The 21,154-nt window shown below is 35.9% G+C and overlaps 2 protein-coding genes across 2 annotated transcripts in view; one reads left to right on the top strand and one right to left on the bottom strand.

The window, feature by feature from the left end:
* The window catches only part of LOC112559599 (hepatocyte growth factor receptor-like), a 28,192-nt gene extending 19,213 nt beyond the window's left edge, over window positions 1-8,979 (top strand). The window contains 3 exon segments of the mRNA XM_025230932.1: window positions 1,548-1,710; window positions 2,312-2,448; window positions 3,837-8,979. Coding sequence (XP_025086717.1) covers window positions 1,548-1,710; window positions 2,312-2,448; window positions 3,837-4,074 — 538 coding nt within the window. The 3' untranslated portion in view covers window positions 4,075-8,979.
* Window positions 8,980-9,557: 578 nt separating this feature from the next.
* LOC112558997 (neurochondrin-like) lies at window positions 9,558-19,952 on the bottom strand. The gene is made up of 19 exons (XM_025229792.1): window positions 19,772-19,952; window positions 19,092-19,191; window positions 18,594-18,679; window positions 17,937-18,001; window positions 17,327-17,478; window positions 16,510-16,640; window positions 16,007-16,066; window positions 15,602-15,680; window positions 15,074-15,243; window positions 14,436-14,624; window positions 14,099-14,217; window positions 13,348-13,851; window positions 12,620-12,767; window positions 12,307-12,430; window positions 11,753-11,836; window positions 11,308-11,475; window positions 11,021-11,119; window positions 10,159-10,276; window positions 9,558-9,884 (listed from the first exon to the last, which is right to left on the bottom strand). Exons 1-19 carry the CDS (start codon window positions 19,889-19,891, stop codon window positions 9,833-9,835), a joined length of 2,568 nt encoding a protein of 855 aa, XP_025085577.1. The 5' UTR covers window positions 19,892-19,952; the 3' UTR covers window positions 9,558-9,832.
* Between the last annotated feature and the right edge of the window lie 1,202 nt (window positions 19,953-21,154).

Raw genomic sequence — 21,154 nt, 5'->3', positions numbered from 1 at the left:
TTAAGAAAAGAGATGTTTTAAATGTTCTTAGCTTACATTTTGAACGGAAATATCAAGCAGAAAGATTCTTTGTGACAAAAAGTGCAGCTTTAAATGGTGGACAGCTGATATTAAATCATCGCTAGCATAACTCCATTTTGGTTGAGGAGTTTTAGACAATTTAGTTTTTGAATAAGTGATGGTTAAACTAGTTTAATTATTGTATTATTTAGGGATTATCTATAGACCAGATTATATAATACAACTTGATTAACCTTAAAAGGCAGTTATAACCAAAATTTACAGGTGCTCATATATTTCAATATACAGCCGAGTGTGTATATATATATATGCTGACTGCAGTGGATAAAATTATTAATATATCTCTCTCTGTGTATATATATATATACACACACACAGAGCAATAGTTGGTACACTGCATTAGGTCACCTCAGACTGACATGACATCATGGCTAGTGGATTTGATCAAGAGTATGGCACGTGAAATGACAGTTGCAGTGATGTTTTATTCTGCATACGTGCATCACATATCTGTGGCCAGACTCCAAAAGGTGAGAGCCCACTTGCCAGAACAGGATCAAGAATAGTGAGGATGCAGGTAGCTTTCCTAAGGATTTGCTGATTACTTAAGACTGTGATGTCCCTGTGCTTGATTCCAATGATCTTTGTACAGAACATAAGGGAGACGAGACTGTTCTGTCCCCTAGGGAAAGGTTGTAGAACCAGGAGATGAAAGAAAAAATAATGAAACTGTCTAGCATCACAATGGACAATACTGTTGACTTGTTCATTATAAAGATCATTTCCTTTGTTTTGGTGGCATGACAGTCAAGGAAATGCTCATCACACCAATGTATAAAGTCAGGAAGAGTGCTACTATGAACATGTTCATTATCATACAAAAGTGACAGCAAGAAAGTGTCACCAATGATTTTTATAAGAAAGCTCGTATCCATACAGCTTCTACTACTGTTAGCATATAGCATGAACATTGGTGCAGACAGGCAGTGAATTAGAGGGGAACTCATACAGGTGACAGCAATGTCTGAGAGAAGACATTTACAAAACTTTACATTTTGGAAGTACATGTATTTAAAAAAACCAGTTCCCATGCCTAGTGACATCTGCTTCATAATTAAGTACACTTTGTGTGAGATTTGTATTGCTTCTGTGAGTTGTATGTCACATCACAGACGTGTACTTGTGGACTGCTGTCTGTCTGCCGAGACCAGTGCTTAGCCTCTTGCAAAGTTCTCCGCTGTTAGTCTCGGCGAGCCTGAACAATGGATATGACTAAACCAAAACATTTATATACACCAGCCTCTTTCTAGTAGTTAAGTTGAAACGTGGCTAAAGAAGAAGCTTTGTATACACCAGTAAAACAAGTTCATGGTCATATCAGCTGTTATTTTATCAAGTGCAAATTTTTGTAAAAATATTCTATCCAGAGGCACATCAGTGCACACCGGCTTTCATGCAAAACACTGATTTGAGGGTTGCCTTCTGTTGAAAATATCAGAATGGGATTTAATGTATGTCTATTTTAGGTTAGATGAAGAATTCCGTGTGAGGGTGGCTGACTTTGGCTTAGCTCGTGACATTTATGAAAAAGAGTACTACAGTTCTGAGAACAAGAAGGCCAAGCTCCCCGTCAAGTGGATGGCTTTGGAGAGTCTGGAGAAAGGCACATACAGCTCAAAGTCAGATGTGGTGAGTCAGCATCAGTCATTTTTAAGTTGAAAGGGCTAAATGTTGCATTTAAAATGAATTTATTGAATTGTAATAATAATAAATTGGGTTATACATCACTATTTTATTGATATATGTGTATGTAAACTTTTAAACTTGCAACGCATGCTTTTTTGTTCTTATTACAAGTTTACAACATTGTTGCATAACAAGAAAGACATTACAGTCAAAGATAATATTTTTAACTAGATTTATAAGAATATTTGATGTACTTAAACACTTTAAAATGAAGAGCAAAACTTCAGTGTTTCTGATTGAAAAGAAAATTACTGGAATTTGCTATCATTGGTAGAGTGACAATGGAAAAAGTAAGCATTACTTTAACTTGATGTTCTATACTTAAACATAACTAGAACATATTTTAGAATTACGAAAAGCTTGAAGTTACGGGGTGTTGCAAGTCTAATAAAGATAGATCATTTTGACCTAATACTGAACAAATAAATTCTTGAACTATGTTTTGTTTTAAATTCATTTACAAAACTGGCATTTGTGATTAGTGGTTATAGTTTTTCTTAGAGCAGCATTAAGCAAAATATTCAATAGAATTATATTTTCTCAGTGGTCATATGGAGTTGTTCTGTGGGAGTTGCTAACGCGGGGAGTGACTCCATACCCAGAAGTTGACAACTGGGACATCATACGTTACCTCAAGGCAGGACGACGCATGCCTCGGCCAGAATACTGTCCAGACAGGCTGTGAGTACTTGACCACATTATAGTAACATGTAGAGCTGGTAATAATCTCTCAATTAGGTATGAAATTTCAAAGAAAAACTTCAGGAAATGAATATTTACATTTGCTTAGCATAAATAGCAATTTAAATTCATTTTCTGGGAGTTCAAGAAGGCATTTGATTGGACTGGCTTTGGGATCAGATGTTACCATCACTTTCAGAATAGGATAGCTTCCTGTTCGTTCCCTCTTCCCCAGTCAATACCAGAAGTATGACATTGACTTGTGTCAAGGGTCATGAGACTGACCCACTTTCCCTCTTCTGCTGCCATCAAGGCTTGTGTGTAACACGGACATGAAAATCCTGCATTTCATCGTTAAGAGGTTGTCAGTGTTCGTGTTTTCTCACCAAACATGAATGATTGACCCCAGGGAGATGGGCACATGGGTGACAGTTATGTGGAATAGGTCTCAAGCCAACAGTCCCAGTAACCAATGACTCTCCATTTGTAGCACCCCATCACTTCCCCACTTGGTCTGCCAACTATGTCAGAGTGATGACTACTCCCCTGGATACATATATACTAAGCAAGTCCCAGTCCAGAAGGGCAACCTCTCTTGCTGGCTTTGGTGTTGAACTTCTATTTTTTACAGGTAGTATGTAGTCCTTGAAATTTCCATGACAACAGCTGACAGGCCTAATGTCCATTGCCGTTGACTGCCCCCCTAGTATCTAAGGTTCTGACTTTTTCTTGAGTCTTTGCCCTCCTGAGTCAAATTTAGATCTCAAAGAAGGGTTGCTTGGCTTTGAAGATGGTTGAAAATGTGTCAGCTGTTGACCTAGTGCTTTGTTTGCACTGACATAGTTACCAAAAAGCATCTTGTGAAATACTTCATACATATAAATACACACACAACTCGGGATGTCACTGGAGAAACACATGCAACCAGCGTCTTCAACCAACTAATCAGCATGAACAAAAGGAAGACCACACCCACCTGACTAGCCCTACTTCATTGGTAATTGGAGGAGGGAAAGACCCTCTATCCTGTCTGACTAGGTGCGACAGTTCTTGACTGTTTTTTTTCCTTCTAGCCATCTCACTCAAATTCTGTGACAGACCGTTTGCCATTGTTTATACGTCTAAGACAGCCACTGTTGGTACCTGACTCTCAGGCCACTTAAGGCTGTCTGCACCACATAATGCTTCTTTAAAAGTCTTTACCTAAAGCCCCTTTTAATTATTTAAGTGGTCTCTGGATGTAAACACTTCAATTTTATTCTAAACCTTTAATTGGTGGTGATTTTAGTGTCCTGCTAAAAGTTAAAGCATGACAAGAGGTTGCATTGATACACTTAAACATGCCTTGCATTCATTTTAGCATTATGGGTATCTATATCTTTGTCCAGCTATGCCATCATGAGAAACTGCTGGTCAGCAGACCCAGCCAGTCGTCCCACCTTCTCGCAATTGGTCACCGACATTCTAAACATGGTAGAGGAACTTGAGCACATCACTGGCAGCCAGCAACGCAACATCAAGACAACATATGTCAACATTGATGAATGTACCAACTACCATTACCATGATGACTTGGAGCAGCTAAGGTCAAATGCAGCCCTTTCTGAGGATTTCACAAATGCATGAGGTGATGATTCTTGGATTTATCATGCATTATATTTATACTTTTTATTGAATTTTTCCAAAGTATTAAAAGATGTATACAGAAGTATTCTGTTTGCTCATGTTTATATTCTGGGCATTAAAAGAGTTACCTTTGGCAAACCTTTCGTGTCCACAGCATCAGTCACATACCATTCATGTTTGCATTGACATATTCAGACAATCAGGCTCCACCCTTTATATATACATATTTAAATATATGTATATCAAGACAAAGGCATTTTTGTTTCATGATCAGCTTGCCTGGTTTTTTTTTAAGCAGAATAATTCACCTATGTTTCCCTCAACATCTGGAAAGTTTTTTTTAAGGTCACTAATAGTTATAATACTTCCTTCCACATATATTCTAAATCATTTTATACTTTTTCAATCCAACACTCATTTCATTAAAAGATGCCAAAGTTTCTCACAAATTGTACTTAGGTTGGTTTTCTGAAGATTGTTTAGTGGTAATTGTAATGGTTGCTTCTGTGACGTAATGCACCTGATTTTGTATAAGTTATGTGTGATATGGTAGCCCTGTTCATGGTGGCTCATGTGATGCAAGTGTTTTTGATTATGTCATGATCTCAAATGTGATTATGTAAATTGTGCAAGCAGATTGTGGAAGCTTAGGACTAACAAATTAAAGATTCCAAAATTTATCCTTGCTGAGAAAGAAACCATCCGGTCGTCAGATCTGGAGGTACTTTAGAGCCAGCCAGAAAGAAAATGGATGACCATCATTGTTCAGATAAGGAGATACAGGCATTATCCTCATATTAATTACACATTAAGACTGTCTTGTTAATACCACACCACATTGGCAATCAAGACCAATTATTTTTTTAGGGACTATTTGCCACTGTTACTATTGAACAACAACAACGAAGAAGAAGAATTTTCTAATCTTATATCTAAAATTTGTCAAACAACAAATTCATTAAGTTTTTTTCCTATTTTTAGAAGCTTTGAAGTGCCTTCTAAATCATGTGAGCCCTAACAGTTGCATGCTCAAGTGCACTTATTGTTAAAATAATTTTACACAGATGTTTTTACACATTACAAACTGTTTTCACATTATAGAATTTTAAATATTTCCAATTCACTTAACTTCTGCCTTAGCACTTCCGACACCAAATAGTAATAATGAGAAGTATTACATATGGACATTAGAAGTTTTACTCCATATTGCATTGAATATTACTGATTAAAGATGTTGCTGCTTCTAAGTTACCTGAAAAGATGGGGAAAAAAATCAGCAAAATACCAAGAAAATGAAAAGCAACTGAAGAAACCTCAGTGCAAAATTACCTCAAAAACAAGTGTGTGAGGGCAATGAAGGGTATTCATCATCTGAGTATAAGATGACTGTGCTTTGGTATTAACCATAGTTAAGATAACAGAAATGTATTTTTCTGTTGTAAAGCTTGTAATTTCATGTATGTTGAGTTCTGAAAATTTATTCTATTTTACCAGCATTGTGAGAATTATAAAGGATGTAATTTTTGTGTATAGTAGATTTTATTTCTGGACCAAATAGTTACGCATTTTAAAGTGTTGGGTCATAGTAGTTAAGTATCGTGAATGAACTACCATATGCTGGCATTATCATAAGCTCCTAAATTTAAGTGCTATTGAAATCATTATTATTTACACCATGTGCAAAACTCTTAACCCAAACTTAATCTTGTTTAAAAATCCAGTAATTCCAGTACAAAAGCCATGACTGATCTTAACAGTGATGTTTTCTTTTTTTTTTTTTTTTTTTTTTTGCATGGGACAGCTTTCTGTCATCAATTTAAAACTGCTAATAATAGTAATTAAGAATTGCAAAAAAATTTAGAGGTGCTTTTTTTCTTCGTAAAAGACACCTAACTGAATTATATCAGATTATGTACATATGTTGTATAATTCCAAAATACTCCAGACCATAAGAGTGTTTACAGCCCAATTATGAAGGAAAACATCCTTAAGCCCAATCATGGCAGCTGAATTGTACAAGAGTAATGTAAGGAGAACAAGTTGTGTATATATATATGTATATGGTATAATTTGCTAACTAAAAATGCATGCTGCTTGCCCTCAACATTATTAACGGCTTCCCTTTTTTTAAACCATTTTCTTATGCATGCACATTTTTTTTATATATATATAACTTGAGATTTAAACAAGGTGGGACCAAAATGTTATGTCCCCTTTCCCTAACATAACAAGTTCAAAACCCTTTGAAATTATCTGTTTTTGTCATCTGATTACTCCTTACCAAGTGCCCCTGCATACCTGAGCATCTTTAGGGTTTTATTAAGATAGGCCAGTAGCAGGTCACGAAGGCCTCTAAAACTTGTGCAATTAGTTTCCTAACCATAAGGATTATCTTTAAGTTGAGGCAGGTTTAGATAAGCAATCATCTGTGACATTTGATTGGGTAATGCACCAACACATCTGTGGTAAAAATGAAGATAGGTGAGATCATTTTTGAACACTTGTTTTTGGTAGGCTGAAAGTAACTAATGTGCTATGAGTAAATTTCATACTCATATTTGATTTGCATTCATGCATGTTTTGGTCCCATTTCTCATGGATACAAGGATGCTGTAGAGTGGATGAATTTTTTTTTTTTTTTTGTTCATCTTAGCTGTAAATGTCATGGCTTAGTTTGCAAAGTACTGTTAAGCTGTGGGTTGCATGTATGCTTGTAATTGGTTGTGTTGGTGACCTGGTTATGGCAGAGAATGATGGTATATTGCAACATGTTTATCATATATTGATCATATGATGCATTTTTAAGCACCATCCTTGCCTATAGTTTCCATGACATTGTATCACTGAGAACCCTGATAGCAAATATGTACTTCAATGCTAAGCTTTATATATTAAATACTGCTATTTCAATAAGGTTTAAAAAAACAACCAAAACTTGAATAGTCCCAAGAATTCATCAAAATAAAGGATAATGAATTGTGAGTAATGTGTGCAGGTTAAGATGGTACTACAAGGTTGAAAATATACTAGATGCTATGCACAGATTTCATTCTGTATTAGTGTTTATTGCTGGCATTTAGTAATGCTGTGAAATGCAATCATATGTACTTTCCTGTTCATGTTGAAGTGCATAACAATCATTATTCCACAAACATTTCTATTTTATTATACTCCATTAACACTAAGATATGTTATGCTCTTGGCATCAAGACCTGATACCACTGAATATTATACAAATCTTCTTACCAGAATACTTTAACTTTTAAAAATATGTGTGTATATTTTACTTTTCATTATTCTTTATGAAAAACGCTGTTGATCTTCCATTGTTGTGCTAATGTTATTCTTCTATGCTGTCCTTAGCTCTCTCCCCCCCACTTTATTTGCATACATTTGTGTATACGATCTCATTTTTGTACTTAAATATTTCATGAATCTGTCGCTTAGAATTGTCGCCTCCCTGTACATCAACCCATCCACTTGTTACTTCAGTGTTGATGAATTCGTTCAGTAGTAGCAGGAAATATCGTTCATTATTAAGGGACATAGAACCATACCCTAGAAATGTGATTTGATGAATATGCACACCTTTCCAATCACTTCCCCCCACCCCCCACAACTTATTATCAACAATACAAAAAAAACTAATGTAAAATGAATAAGCAGTATTGTGCTACACAGATATCATAAAAAATTGTTTCAAGTATTTGTCCTCTTGAACAGCTGCAAACCAGAGGAGGGGAGGAAGGGGAATAAGCAAAACCAAAGCTTTGCCGAGAATAGAGAGTTATTAATACTTGGGTGAGTAAAATTACAAAATATGCAGTCAGCCAGGTGGAATTTTTTTTAACCCCCCAAACAAGTTTATTCTTGTTTGTAACATTTGAATTTTATTCTCTACTTATCTATATATTTTACTTACATTTTCACATTCCTTCGTTAAGAATTATGAACTTGTGTGCCCACAAGTATTTTTCTCAATATTTTCAAATAACAAGGAAAGCTGTGCACAAAAGACTTTTTCATTACAATTTATTTTATTTACTTTTTGTTAACTTGTTCATATCTCTATCACCGATTATTATTTAGCTTTTTCTATTCAGTTCGTACCTGCAAATGCAAGCACCCTTTATAGCTCAGTTTTAACGATACACCGTACTGAATGAGTTTAAGCTTAACTGACAAAGTTTAGAGACCTTGAATATTGACTCCTCAAACACAACACTTGTGCACATTGTGAACTTTTAAGTGTACATGCCTTGCTAAGCTGGGAGCATGGAATGTCAGTTCATTACTTTGAGCTAGGTTTATTTGTAACTTTTTTGGAAGTCTTCGTTAACCACCTTCCAGTATTTGTGTGTGAAAGAACATGGCATCTGAGTTGTGTATTTTAAACTATAATAAAAATAATCCAAATTTGTATCACTACAACTGATTTATGGAAGACAAAGGATAAAAAGAAATGAGTAAAGAACAATGTTTTTGATATTTCACTTAATATTAAGTTAATGCATGTTAGATTCTAAAGACATTTCGCATGTTGGGAAAATTATGCAAAACAGTCCACTTTTAAAATCATAGGCATCAATAAACATGTTGCTTGTTTGATAAGTGATACAACTGGGGAATGTTGCCTTTTGTACCTGATCAGTACCACCAAATGCATTTCAGCAACTTCCTTTCTCACTTATCTTTTATTCCTTGTAGCTTTGAAAGATTTTATTACTCCAGTAGGCCAATTGCTGCTGCACATAAAACCCTGATATCAGCAAGCCAAAGGGGCAGCTGCTTAGAATTTTTTAGTGTCTTGTAGGTGCTCGTGAATGGTTCCCCAAGAAGCTAAGGTTTGATTGTAAAGCTTTGCATTTTATTTTGCAATGTATGAATAAAGAGCATAATGTTAGTTATTTCCTTTGTTGTCGTTCAAACTAAACTGCACCCATCACAGTCAGTTTACCTGGGTGTTGAGATTATCACACTGCTATGACCAGGCATGACAGCAAGAATTTACCAATGACATCAGATAACACATCGAAAATGTCCGATGAACTGAAGAATGTTATTTGCTCAGATTTTAGGAAGCACTGTACTCTGCTGATACGAAACCCATCTATTTAAAACAATGTGCACCATAGAATCTTAATGTGTAAATTATATTATCTACATTAATAAAGAGTCCCATTGTCTTTTGACAATTACCATCAATGGCACTAACCACAAGTGTTACTGGTTGAGCCATACAGGACTGTGCGGAGGCATGTGTATGCAAAACCAAATGTGTGTGCATCCAAAATCACCTCCAAGATGGATGAAGCTGTTGTATTTGCTTCTCTTCCATTGATCAACCTCTGTGATTTTAACATCAATGGTGTGATGAGCTGGTGATCAATTGTCCAAAAATTTTAATGAGGTTTACAAGAACTAGGAGTCTAGCAATACACCACAAAGTATTCTATCATTCACTCAGAAAAACTCAAGAAATCTGAAGCTCTCTACTGACATATAATTTGTTAAACTTTCACAAGACATTTATTTATATATAGATCCAACAATAAGCTATGACATCAGGACCATTTTTTTGTCATTATGCAGATCACCTCATTCTGCTGGACAAAAACATGTACATGCGTGATCTTTTTTGTTTGAAATATATGTCTAAAGCACGGAGAACCTGTGATCACCATGTGTCACTTGTGATGTGCCTTAAATTTGCAGTCAGCCCATAAGAAAATAATTATGAGTCTTGTTAAATCAACATTCATGTGTGTTCTCTCTTCAAAACCTGTTCCAAGTCCAACATGCCATGCAACCTGGAGAAAGAGAGTTTATGATTTTAATCCTAATGCGAGAATTTTAAATTCTGGACAATTTAAGATTAAATATTATTTTCAAATAATAATATTTTGTTTAAGAAAATGACTGACATCATGTCAAGATGGTAGGCATAAAAGGACACTTGTTTTCCAACAAGTCTGACAAAACACAAGAAAGTCTATTTATCTTGGTGAATGGAAAAAAAAAAGAAAAACCATGGACATTAAACATCTCTTGCATCAGGATGATAAATGATGCCTGGATACTCACTTGGCCAGCTCGACACCTCGGAGTTCAGTGATCAATGTCCGAGCTTTGTCATCAATAGTGGCAAGTTTGTAGATAAATGCCAGCAGAACTGGCTTCATATCAGGATCAAGACCTTTTGCTTAAAATTGCCAACAGAGATGTAAGAATGGTTTTTAAATTAAATAAAAAGAGCATGGACATAACATACACACTTTAGTAGCAACATATTTACCCAGAGAATGGTACATTTCCACAATTATAAATCCATAACAGCACAATTCAATAAATACCTTACATCAACATCACAAATAATACTCCTAGCTGTTTTAGTGTTGTGTGGATAAGTATGATGATTATTAGTGAAGGTGAAGGATTATATGCCCTCGTCAATTTGAGATGCTAGGCTGCAACTTGCTGAACTCTTCTACAGGAGGGCAGCTCCTTTGTATCTTAGAAATATTCTGTCTGTCCCTGTTCCTTCATGGTCTCTAAGATCTTTATCTGATTCTCAAACTTTCACATCCACGTAAAAAAAAATTCAGGGACAAAAATCCTGTAGTCTGGTGCAATGTATTTTCCTCTATCCAAAATTTAAGATTCTGCAAACCACTACAAAGATTTTGTAAAAACACACCTTTTGTGATCTGTTTACCAGCCCCTTACAATACTTATCTTCTTATCTCCCACCCACCACCACTTTTATATTTCAAAGTATATGTACTAAGGAAAATCCCAAGACATATGGGGAAAAAATTATTTTAGCCTTTTTTAGTACAGCTCAAATAAAAACATGTTTCAACAATTTTCTTATTTACTCATTTTATTTTTTAATTTGCTGTACATGTTTGAATATATTATTACCAGAGACCAAATAACCCCTCACCTGCTGCATCAATCAAGATTTTGCAGAGGGTGGGAATCCAAGCAGACTTTAAGATTGTTTCTACCAGATCAGGAAACTGGGCCAAAATGGCAGTGACCTCTGCAAAGCAATACATTTATTGCCAGTTAATCACATAACTACAAGACTTCCATTTACTTATTCAAACAGCAGCCGAAGTGGTAAGCATTCACCTGAATGTGGGGAAATAGTAGCTTTACCTGTCATTAGAAGAATGAAAAATTAGACCTTTAAACTCTGGTTAGAAGGCATCAACTTGAGCCCCTCACCTTGAACAGATATCACCCAAAGATCATGCATCTGAGGCCATTCTGTCTTGTAATCATCAGAAATTTTGACGCCCACAGCTTTGTTGTGGCGCACCTGAACCTCCAGTCCTCGACTCAGAAACGTAATGCATGCAGTGAAAAACTTTTTGCGATTTTCTGACTCCGTCCCTGAGAAAAAACATAATATGATTTGGAGAAAAATGTTATAACCAGCTGTTCACCAATGCAATTAAAATTTGCCGTGTGCTTAAGAATTAAGCTGCCATGTTTAATACATGATTTTGACACAGGTCTCTGACAAGGTTTGTAATGTTCTATAAGCTGAGCTACTGAAACACTAACAGACTACTTTTCACATCAAAAATACAAAAGCAATAAAGTAATAATTACACACAGGATCTTTAATGAAAGCTAAAATGTGAAAACTGCAAAATCCACAACTCACTGTAGTGTGGGGCCTGTACACGTGTCAGCATCAACCCAAGCACAGTCAAGTGACATGAGTATAGCAGAAGTTCTTGTCTGTACACTGTATGCAGAAAAAAACATTAGCAATTGTATCAACATTTTCTGCCACTGCCAATTAAAATCCTCCAATAAACACCACAGCAATAAAAAAAAAAAAAAAGTACAGCAGCTAGCCTAACCAGACATTTATTTTTTTGCATTCAATAAGTGGATTTTCTTTCTAGCACCATAGCAGCGGTGGCATATAGTATAACCAATATAAGCATAAATTTAAAAAATAAAAGCCTACATATGACTGATATAATAACAACCTGCTGTAACATTTCTTTAAACACCTTATATTACATCTTTTGCTGCTATCTATCCAAATGACATGTCACTGGACTTAAATTGAGTATAAAAGTTTCAAAAATAGCAGCTTCACAACTTCATCCTCTTCCCTCTTACTTGCACATTCATGACAAATTCTACAATGCCTGCAGTCTCTAAGAAACACAGTATTCTAGGTATCCACACTAATATATCACATACCCACAGAGGGAAGAATGTGAACAACCCTTTCCACAAGATCCTGGAAAACTGGGTCGACAGAGCACAGTGATTTGTCTGTCACAGCAAAGTTCAGCAGCACATTGCACAACGTGCTCATTCGTCCCTAATACAGCAGACAAGCAGACACTTATTCTCATACATCATCAAAAGTAAGTCAGATTTTTCAAAAAATACATTCATAAAAGTTAAAAACACATATTTGTACCCAAAAATTTCTTGTAAGGCAGGTCAGTGTAAATTTGCTAACAAAACAAAATGGTATTGAAATTTTATAAAGAAAAGGGTGTGTCACCTGCAAGTCTTCCGAGGCTGGATTTCCAGTCAGCTGAGCATGAAGGTTAATAAAATGCAGAAGGAGAGCTTCATGCAAGCCACAATTTACCATAAGGTCTCGTGCCTCATCATCCACAGTTATGTGGAGGAACCCTGGCATGAGGTACCTGCAAAAATGTACATGTAGGTACTGTACAAATTGTGGGTGTGGGCACGAGTGTGTACATGTGTCTGCATATCGTAGTGTACAAATTACTAGGTGTGGGCATTAAGTGCACATGGATGGATGTCTGCATAGTGTAATGTAAAATGACTGAGTGTCAACATAAATGATAACTGTGCACATGTATGATGCATGCATAGTGACATTTTAGAGCAGTCAGTAAACAGAAATGTATCATTTTAATGTCTACAACAAAAGCTACCAACCTCTTAAAATGACAGATGAATGTTTTCTCCTTTTTATGTCAAACATTAAAAATTATAGTTTTCTTTAAACTTGAGAATTTTATGAAGATTTATTGTAAGAGTTAGTTAATAAATTATAATTAGCCAGAACTATCCTGGAAAGATAAGAAAAATTAAATTAATTGGCAGCAGGAATAAATCCATGATGAAATGATAACAGTGCCACAGAGATCTCCTTTCCTTGGTAAGTAAAGACAGCACATTCAAGTAACTTATGCAAGAAATACTGAAGAAAGACAAGAAAGACAACAGAGAAACAATACAGCAAACAGCATTTACTTCATCACATCCACCGTGGTAGGCTCCGAGCCAAATGTCTGGCTTGCAGCACCAAGGTCCTCCTGTACAGTCAGCAAGTTCTCAAAGTCTTTGGCCATTCCTATCATAGCCTTATCCTTCTCCCCACCATTATGCTGATCCATTCCAGAAAGGTCTTCACTGGAGTCGCCAGCCTCGTCCACAGACATCGGTTCATAATCACCTCCCACTGCACCATCTGCTGTATCCTGAGTGACAACCTCGTCGCTGACTTCTGCACCACCATCCATAAATCTGCTGAAGCTGGTTCCATTACTAGGCCCAGTTACACCCATTTTGCAAAGCTGGTCACTGCTTTGTGATACTGGAACCAGTGCTTGGGATTCTCCTGTGGCAGTTATCGCTGCCAGACCTTTCTTAGATGACTGTGAACCTTCCTCACCTTGTGCCTGCAAGCTTGAACATTTTTTCTCTTCTACCATGGTCAGTGTACTGTCTTCTGTTAGCAGTCCCACCTCAATTTTGCTTTAGAAAGAAATATGTGCTTAAATTAAAAATTAAGAAACATCTTGATATTAAATAACACAAAGTCAGCCAGGATGTCTCACTATTTTAGCTATGTCGGCAATGCAAATAGTCTGTATCAGGCACAACAAATTGCTATTTTAGCGGAGTACAAGATACAATTGAGGACAAAAATGAAACCCTCACCAAGTATTGAATACACGTAATAAAATGCTAAGCACATTAGAAAAAAGCAAAAGCTTCCTACCACACGCCTATGAGAAAAGGCAGAAGATCAACCACTTCATCCTGCAGAGCTGTTGTTTCCTCCGCCATCCACGCCCCAAGCATGCGTATAGAGCCAAGCACAATAGGGTCACGCAGCTTCTACAATAAAGACAGATGAACACCTATATGTCAGGCATATGTCATAGCCAAACCAGCATATGGTAATACTCCACCGAGATTAAAATCTGCTTGTACTAACCTTCATCACAAAATTACAATGATTCATTGTCCAAAGTTTTCAGAAATATACGTCACAGTACTGCAAGGAAGAAAACCTTAAACTAATCTGTACCCTTCTTATGCATATATCCTCTTACCAGCTTCATGTAGCCATAACTGACTTCTGACAGGAGGTAGGTCACACCTTTGAGCGCGCTTAGCATGGCAGAGTGAATCATCTTAACCTGGCTGGCAGACAACTCTTCCTCGTTGGCATCCAGAATGTAGAACATGATGTTTTCCAGGAGATTGTAATAGGACAGAAGTTTCCCTTTCAGCCTCCGTAGCTTTGTAAAATAATTTCAAACAATTTTTTTTCAACACAAAGGCTCTGGCATTTTCTTCAGCATTTTTAACCCTTAAGCTAAGTTAAATATGTCAGCTTCCAGCAAATGGTGAAATAAGCCTCGGCTTCTTGTAAAAGTGATTTGTTTCCATATTTTTTCAATGGCTTCAGATCTGAGTCTAATCCTTAAATGGCAAAAAAATAGATATGATCAGCAATGACATCGCTGAATTAAAAATTTTAAAATACTGAGTAATACTTTCTTCCTTGTGTGCTAATTATAAGGAATGAGGAACAAAGAAAAGTGGTTGATACTATCGAGTTAAGTGGTAATATTCAAGCCATTTGACTTCTTTTTATCTGCAGGGTCAAGAAATACACCAACTGACAACTACTGTATATATCAAACACTGAAAAAGGCTGCATATTAGCAGCAAAGGTGTGAGGTACCTGTTGTGCAGAGCAGTTTTCCGTAGCCATGCGCACCTCAATGGCTGCCAGGTGAGTGACTAGCTGCAGCAGCTTGGGTTCTGGTGCAACAGGAGGCATGAGGCATGTCACTCCCATGAACTGCACCAGACTGGACACCATCATCAGCACACTCTGCCGTTGCCCTTCACCTGCAGAAATCATAAAACAATCAATCATTCATCAGGTTTTTAAGATTTTTTTTTCCTCTGGAATAAAATTGGCTAACTTCTGTATCAACTAGAACATGGCAGAAATGATGCAGAAAGGATAGATGAAAGAAGAACAACTGACGGTGTTAAGAATAAAAAAGATTTGCCTTAAAAAGGTGCAGTTAACTGTGCTGGGATGGACTTCCATAAAGAACGATTTATCAACATGTTTTTAATTAAAAAAAAGAAATAGTATGTTAGGATTTCAGTTATGCATAAACACAAATCCTGCTGCACCCAGTTAATGATCCTCATCTATGAATGCTGATCCATTTCTTTAAAGTGCTTCAGGCCTTACCCAGTTTGGATTTGACCAGCAGTGTAACAGTCACCATCAAGGGCTTTACCCATCTTTGTCTACACTCTGAATACTTTAGCTGAAAACACAAATAAAAATGAAACAAAGCATGAAAATATTTGCCTGATGAAAGTGAAAACTTAGCATGAGTGAGCTCAACTCATTAATTTCCTTCAGATATCAATTCAAAGTATATTTAATTAATGATGTAACAAAAGCAGCATCTGTTTCTTACCTTTCTTTATTGCAACCATATTATCCAAATTTTACGTAATATTTTCAGTGTTTCTCCATCTTTCCATTATTTTAATATTGTATTTTAAGATTTACAGAATATAAAACAATGATGTTGCATATATTATGCTTAAATCTTATCAAACAGTAAGTAGAAGAAAATAGCCTTACTGATGGGCTCATGGCAAGAATAAAAGCCAAAATGTCACACATGCTGAATTTACTGGCATCCTGTAAGTTCAATAAAATAATATATAGAAATTGTAACTATCTGTAGCATGATTCATTTGTTAGCTAACTGTATAAAAAATACACACAAGCCATAACTAAAAATGAAACACGTGCTGTTTAAAAAAAGACTGGTTCATGGACTGCATCAACTGATTCAGTTTGACTCATAGCAAATAATGTGTACGTCTTGCAATTCAATTATGACGATGTACAATCCAAATATCTAGTAATCTACTGATCATCTGAAACTGTCAAATTATGCATGCGTGCTAGAGTATGCACGCACACATAAACATATGTGCAAGAGAGACCAAATGTGTGCAGATTAAACATTGTGTATTTTTTAAAATTTAAATACTTGTATACCTTTTCTCCATCCATTCCATGAATGACGCCATTACAAACATAATGAACTTACTGAGTGATGGTTCTACAATGCTTACCTGTCTGGTGTTAACCTGCGTGGACAGGTGAGATAAAAGCTGCTGTAATGCTTGCTGGCAGCCGGTCCAGGTAGCTTGGCGCTTCTGTCGCAGCATTAGAAGCAAAACTCCCATTGCTTTGCTCTCCACATCTACCAGGATTTGAATAAGCCATCAAGGCATTTATCTGTGTAAAATCTGGGTGCATTCTGATTCAGGAACTATCAGAAAGTAACAAGTATGCATGGCATCCAATATGCCCATTAACTTTATCAAGATGACCTGCTGCTTCAACGATGAACATAATCTAACATGCACAACCTGATGTCCTGATTGAGCAAAAATAGTCCTCCAAAATAAATTTACGTATTTATTTTATTAGCAAGGCATATCAAGCAGTTTTTCAAGAAACTCAGAATCATGTGAACAATTTTTTTTCTTTCTTATTTCAACAGAGTTCAGTCTACCAGCTTGTTTCAGTCCATGATAAGGTCAAAAGATATTTTAGCAGCAAAGATGGAGAGGACGAGTTGAAGATGTTATATCCTACGCGAGGAATATACATTAAATTCCTGCTGATGCAGCATAAGATGTAAAGAAGATATGCCAGACTTAAAGGAACAGTTATTCCTATTGATCTCAATTTCATTTGCCTGTCATCATACAAAGACAAAAAATTATTACCAGAACAGTTGCCCCAAAGCAATTTCGTTTGTTGTGACAATGCCACTAATTCTCCTTTGTTTTTTCACTTGAGTCTATCAATGTCTAAAGCAGTTTCTAAGCTGATCGCATTTTACACTATACATTCTCCTCATACCTGGAGCAAAACTTTTACCTGATGAAGTGTTGACAATAACACCAACCAAAGCCCGAGGACAACCTCCTTCAATAAGATAATCACAGCCAACTGGAGTCACACCCATCTTGTATAACACTGAAAAGCAATCCATCTGTGTCTGTCTCAGCACCTCTGCATCATCCGAGTCTCTGAAGAAGTAACATAAACACAAATGTAAGCCATCATAAATTCTTCCCTGTTAAGATTTGATTCTATGCAAAAACAAATAATAGTTGAATTTGTACAGTATTCTTCCCTCTGTGGAAGTGAGTTTAAAGAGCTATGATGAAAATAACATCCATATGATGATAGACACAAACGAATAATAAAATGGAAAACATGAACAAAGTGCACAGACAAAGACAAAGAATCTGTCAAACATCGCTTGTGCGACAAAAGGTCAGTGTTATCAGGATCAAACAGACTAACTAGGGTGGTAAAGTGTCTGAAGTTGAGACAAATATGACAGAAATAGATCATAAAGATATTGGTAGCACAAATTATTATTTTATGTCTTGATGATCGAAACTATATGCTTGAAAGAATATCTGCACTCATGTACTTTTACTAAGCATGGATTTTTAAGACTCTAGGCTGACATACTCACTTTGGTTCTGCCAAAATGATCTCATTCAAGTAAGGAACTTGCTTCTTCATCTCTGGAAGGCAAGCCTGTAGAAGATGGAAACAGGATGGATCTTTCATTTCATATGGCTCAGGACACTATAACACTTTCCAACCAAGAAAAGGTGCCAGAATTATAGGAGCTAGGCTAGAGTTTGATTTACAGTTAGGGTTTTTTTTTAAATAAGTTTCAGAGTATATAGCATCTGTAACAACTCTGTCATGATATTATGAGCCATCCCAGAAAAAGTTGTTTGCAAATGTAGCAATCATTATGCTCAGTCTCACAATCAGTGAATAGCAAAGTCTTTAAAGTGACAGCTCTAATATATTGCACAACTAATGGCATCTCACTGTGTAAATTTACTTATCCATAACACAGTAACACTAACAACAGAAAAAACAGAAGCCATTTCAGACTGGAAATGCTATTTTTGATACTGGATATTATTTAATCTATATGTTTTCCCATGAATGGGCAAAAGGAAAAAAGAATACATAAAAGTAAGGCTCTCACAGTTGTCTTACTCACTTTAAACAACAGATATTAATTAAATGATGAATCAATGAAAGATGATAACCATTAAAAACTCAAATATATAACATATTAATTAATATTAATAATGCTGAAAAAACTCACTACATAAGGATCCTCACAAAGACTGGACAAGATGCTGAGTGCAAGTGACCTGTAGATACTTGGTGGGCAACCTTCAGGTACATTCTCTTTTGAAGGAGAAAAATGAAACATATAATAAAATTAGTGAATGTAAGCATTCTGTTACTAACATACTGGCTTTATTGTCAACCACATCCAAGATCTCTTTGAAAGCTACTTAACAATGTCACAGCAAAAAAAAAAAAAATTTACAAACTCTCTTTCATCCACACTTTACTGTTTGCCTGTGAGTATCTTTTTTGAAAAAATGATTACATCAATCTAGAAGGACTACTTCAAAAATTAACAATGATGTACCTTAACTTTAGTATATTTTTGAAATGTAGTTTTTTTTTCAAATTTCCTGTTCATGTTCATCTCACAGAAATGAATTCTATATTAACTAAAATAAAAATCAAAAAGTAAAATCCATGTTATCTAAATATATATTTTTAAATTTCAATTGTAGCAAGAACTCACTTGTTTTCATCAGCCTTGTGAGAAAAGGCAGTCCCATAGCTTCAATTATGGCTTTTCTTTCTTGTGTGTTGCACTGAGATGCTTTCACTGCTTTTGTTACCTTCAAAATTAAAGAAAATGATGCTTACTAACAAATGTTATTATGTCCAAAACTCCAGTACCAGATACTACAAGTTATCACAAAGCTTCTTTAAAATGAAATTACAGTTCAACAATTTTTTTTTTAATGAATCTTTGAAACCATTGTCTATTTAAAAAAAAAAGGGGGGCAAAAGTCTGCTAATAATGATTCTAAAAATTGTAACAATTTCCAAACATATTATCAGTCTGATACAAAGTTGTGTAATTTAATAAATTTAGCTAATTTTCATCGAGTAACTGGTATTTCGTCTCATTTAATTAAATTATTCAAAAACACAAAGTGCCTCGAGTGTGCGTGCAACGCGAACGCCTTCCTTCCAACAAACATTTACCGCAAAGCGGAAAGATAATAAAAATTGAATTACAAACAAGTTTCAATAAAATTAATTAAATCCTTACTTAAATGTAACCCTTTTATTTTAAAATTGTCAGTCATCAGAGTTCGATCGTTCGTATTCACATTTGATTGCGTGGTTCTCTTAGTGCTCGAAAAAAGCTGGGGGAAATCTGCATCAACTGCGCAAAACACGTTTTCTTACCATCAACAAGGCTGCAAACTTCTCGTTATCTGATTTGGCATTTTTCAATATTTCCAGGCATTTTCGAAGATTTTTAGGTTCATTGTCAAGAGAAAAATCTTCGCCTCCTGCAGACGCCATACTTCTCGAAGACGTCTCGCTATGGGCTGCTCATTATTGATTGGAGTTATGTCCCTTCGAAGAAATCCGAGTATTCTCCCTTCCACCGAAGCTTACTTGTCTTCCTCGCTCCTTCTGATCCCTGATCCGCGCACGCACGATTGACGGTAGTGATATCGTGCTCACAAAAAGTAACAAAAAAAAAAAAACCACCCGCCAGGCACGAAAGTTGTGTATCATTCGAGGAGCCAGCTAGCAGTAAAGTTTCAATCATTGTGCATCGATCGAGTTATACCCTCTTTCAGAGATGTCACCGAACATTGATCAAACACTTTAATTGCCATCTTATATTTATTGGTGCTCGTAAATAATTTCCCAGTCGATTGCAATCGGCATTAAAATTTGGAAAGAGATGGACATGTGCAATTTCCTTGGTTTTTGTTTATTTGTTTGTTTGGTGGTTTTTTTTTTTTTTTTTTTTTTTTTTTTGTTTGTTTTTTACCGACATATCCAAGCTGTCTTAATTTTCCACTCCGGTATATACGCATACACGGTGAGCTTTACCGTAATTCGTGCATGCATAGTGTTTGAATGGTGAATAATTGTGCTTCGTAATGAAACTCGTGCGCCTGCACGTACGCACGCGCGCGCACACACACACTCAGATCGAGAGATCGAGGAAGAACGAAAAACAGAATGGGATGGATTGAGGTACTCTGGGGCATATAGTCAAAAGAAATCAAATTTAATACATTTGAATAGTTTTACTCTTGCATAATTAAACATACTTGCATGCACAGTATCCTTAAGCGGGCAGACTGCACACATGCGCAAACAAAAGTGGGATGCAAATTATTTTATTTTGCACTTGTAGTTCCGTTTATGCACATGCACAAGCATGATTTGTCATGATCTCGACGCAATGCACGAGCATGAGTTTTTATAATGCAATGTTTTCTTGAAGGAAAAATAAAAACCTAAAGACGCTGCTATATATGTGTTATGCTCAAAAAGAAATTCATAAATCCCATTCTGGCCATATCACAGATGCTCAGTGAAGCAACAGCTCTCAAATTAATGTTCTTCTTTAAAAATAATGTCCGTTTCTGATGAACAAGCCCAGAATAGTCTCAATAAAAAAAAAAAAAAGAAAAGTTAAACATCGCTTTTGTTCGCCAAACGGACAGTAAATATTGCTGTTGTTAAAAAAGTCGATGCATACATCAGACTAATCGAAAACGAATGATGTATAGTTGTATACTATTAAAGCCAATTGTGAAAGGG

The sequence above is a fragment of the Pomacea canaliculata genome, linkage group LG3, assembly GCF_003073045.1.
Source record: "Pomacea canaliculata isolate SZHN2017 linkage group LG3, ASM307304v1, whole genome shotgun sequence".
Classification (NCBI taxonomy): domain Eukaryota; kingdom Metazoa; phylum Mollusca; class Gastropoda; order Architaenioglossa; family Ampullariidae; genus Pomacea; species Pomacea canaliculata.
Note: the sequence above shows the minus strand (reverse complement) of the source record. Positions and strands in the feature narration are given on the sequence as shown.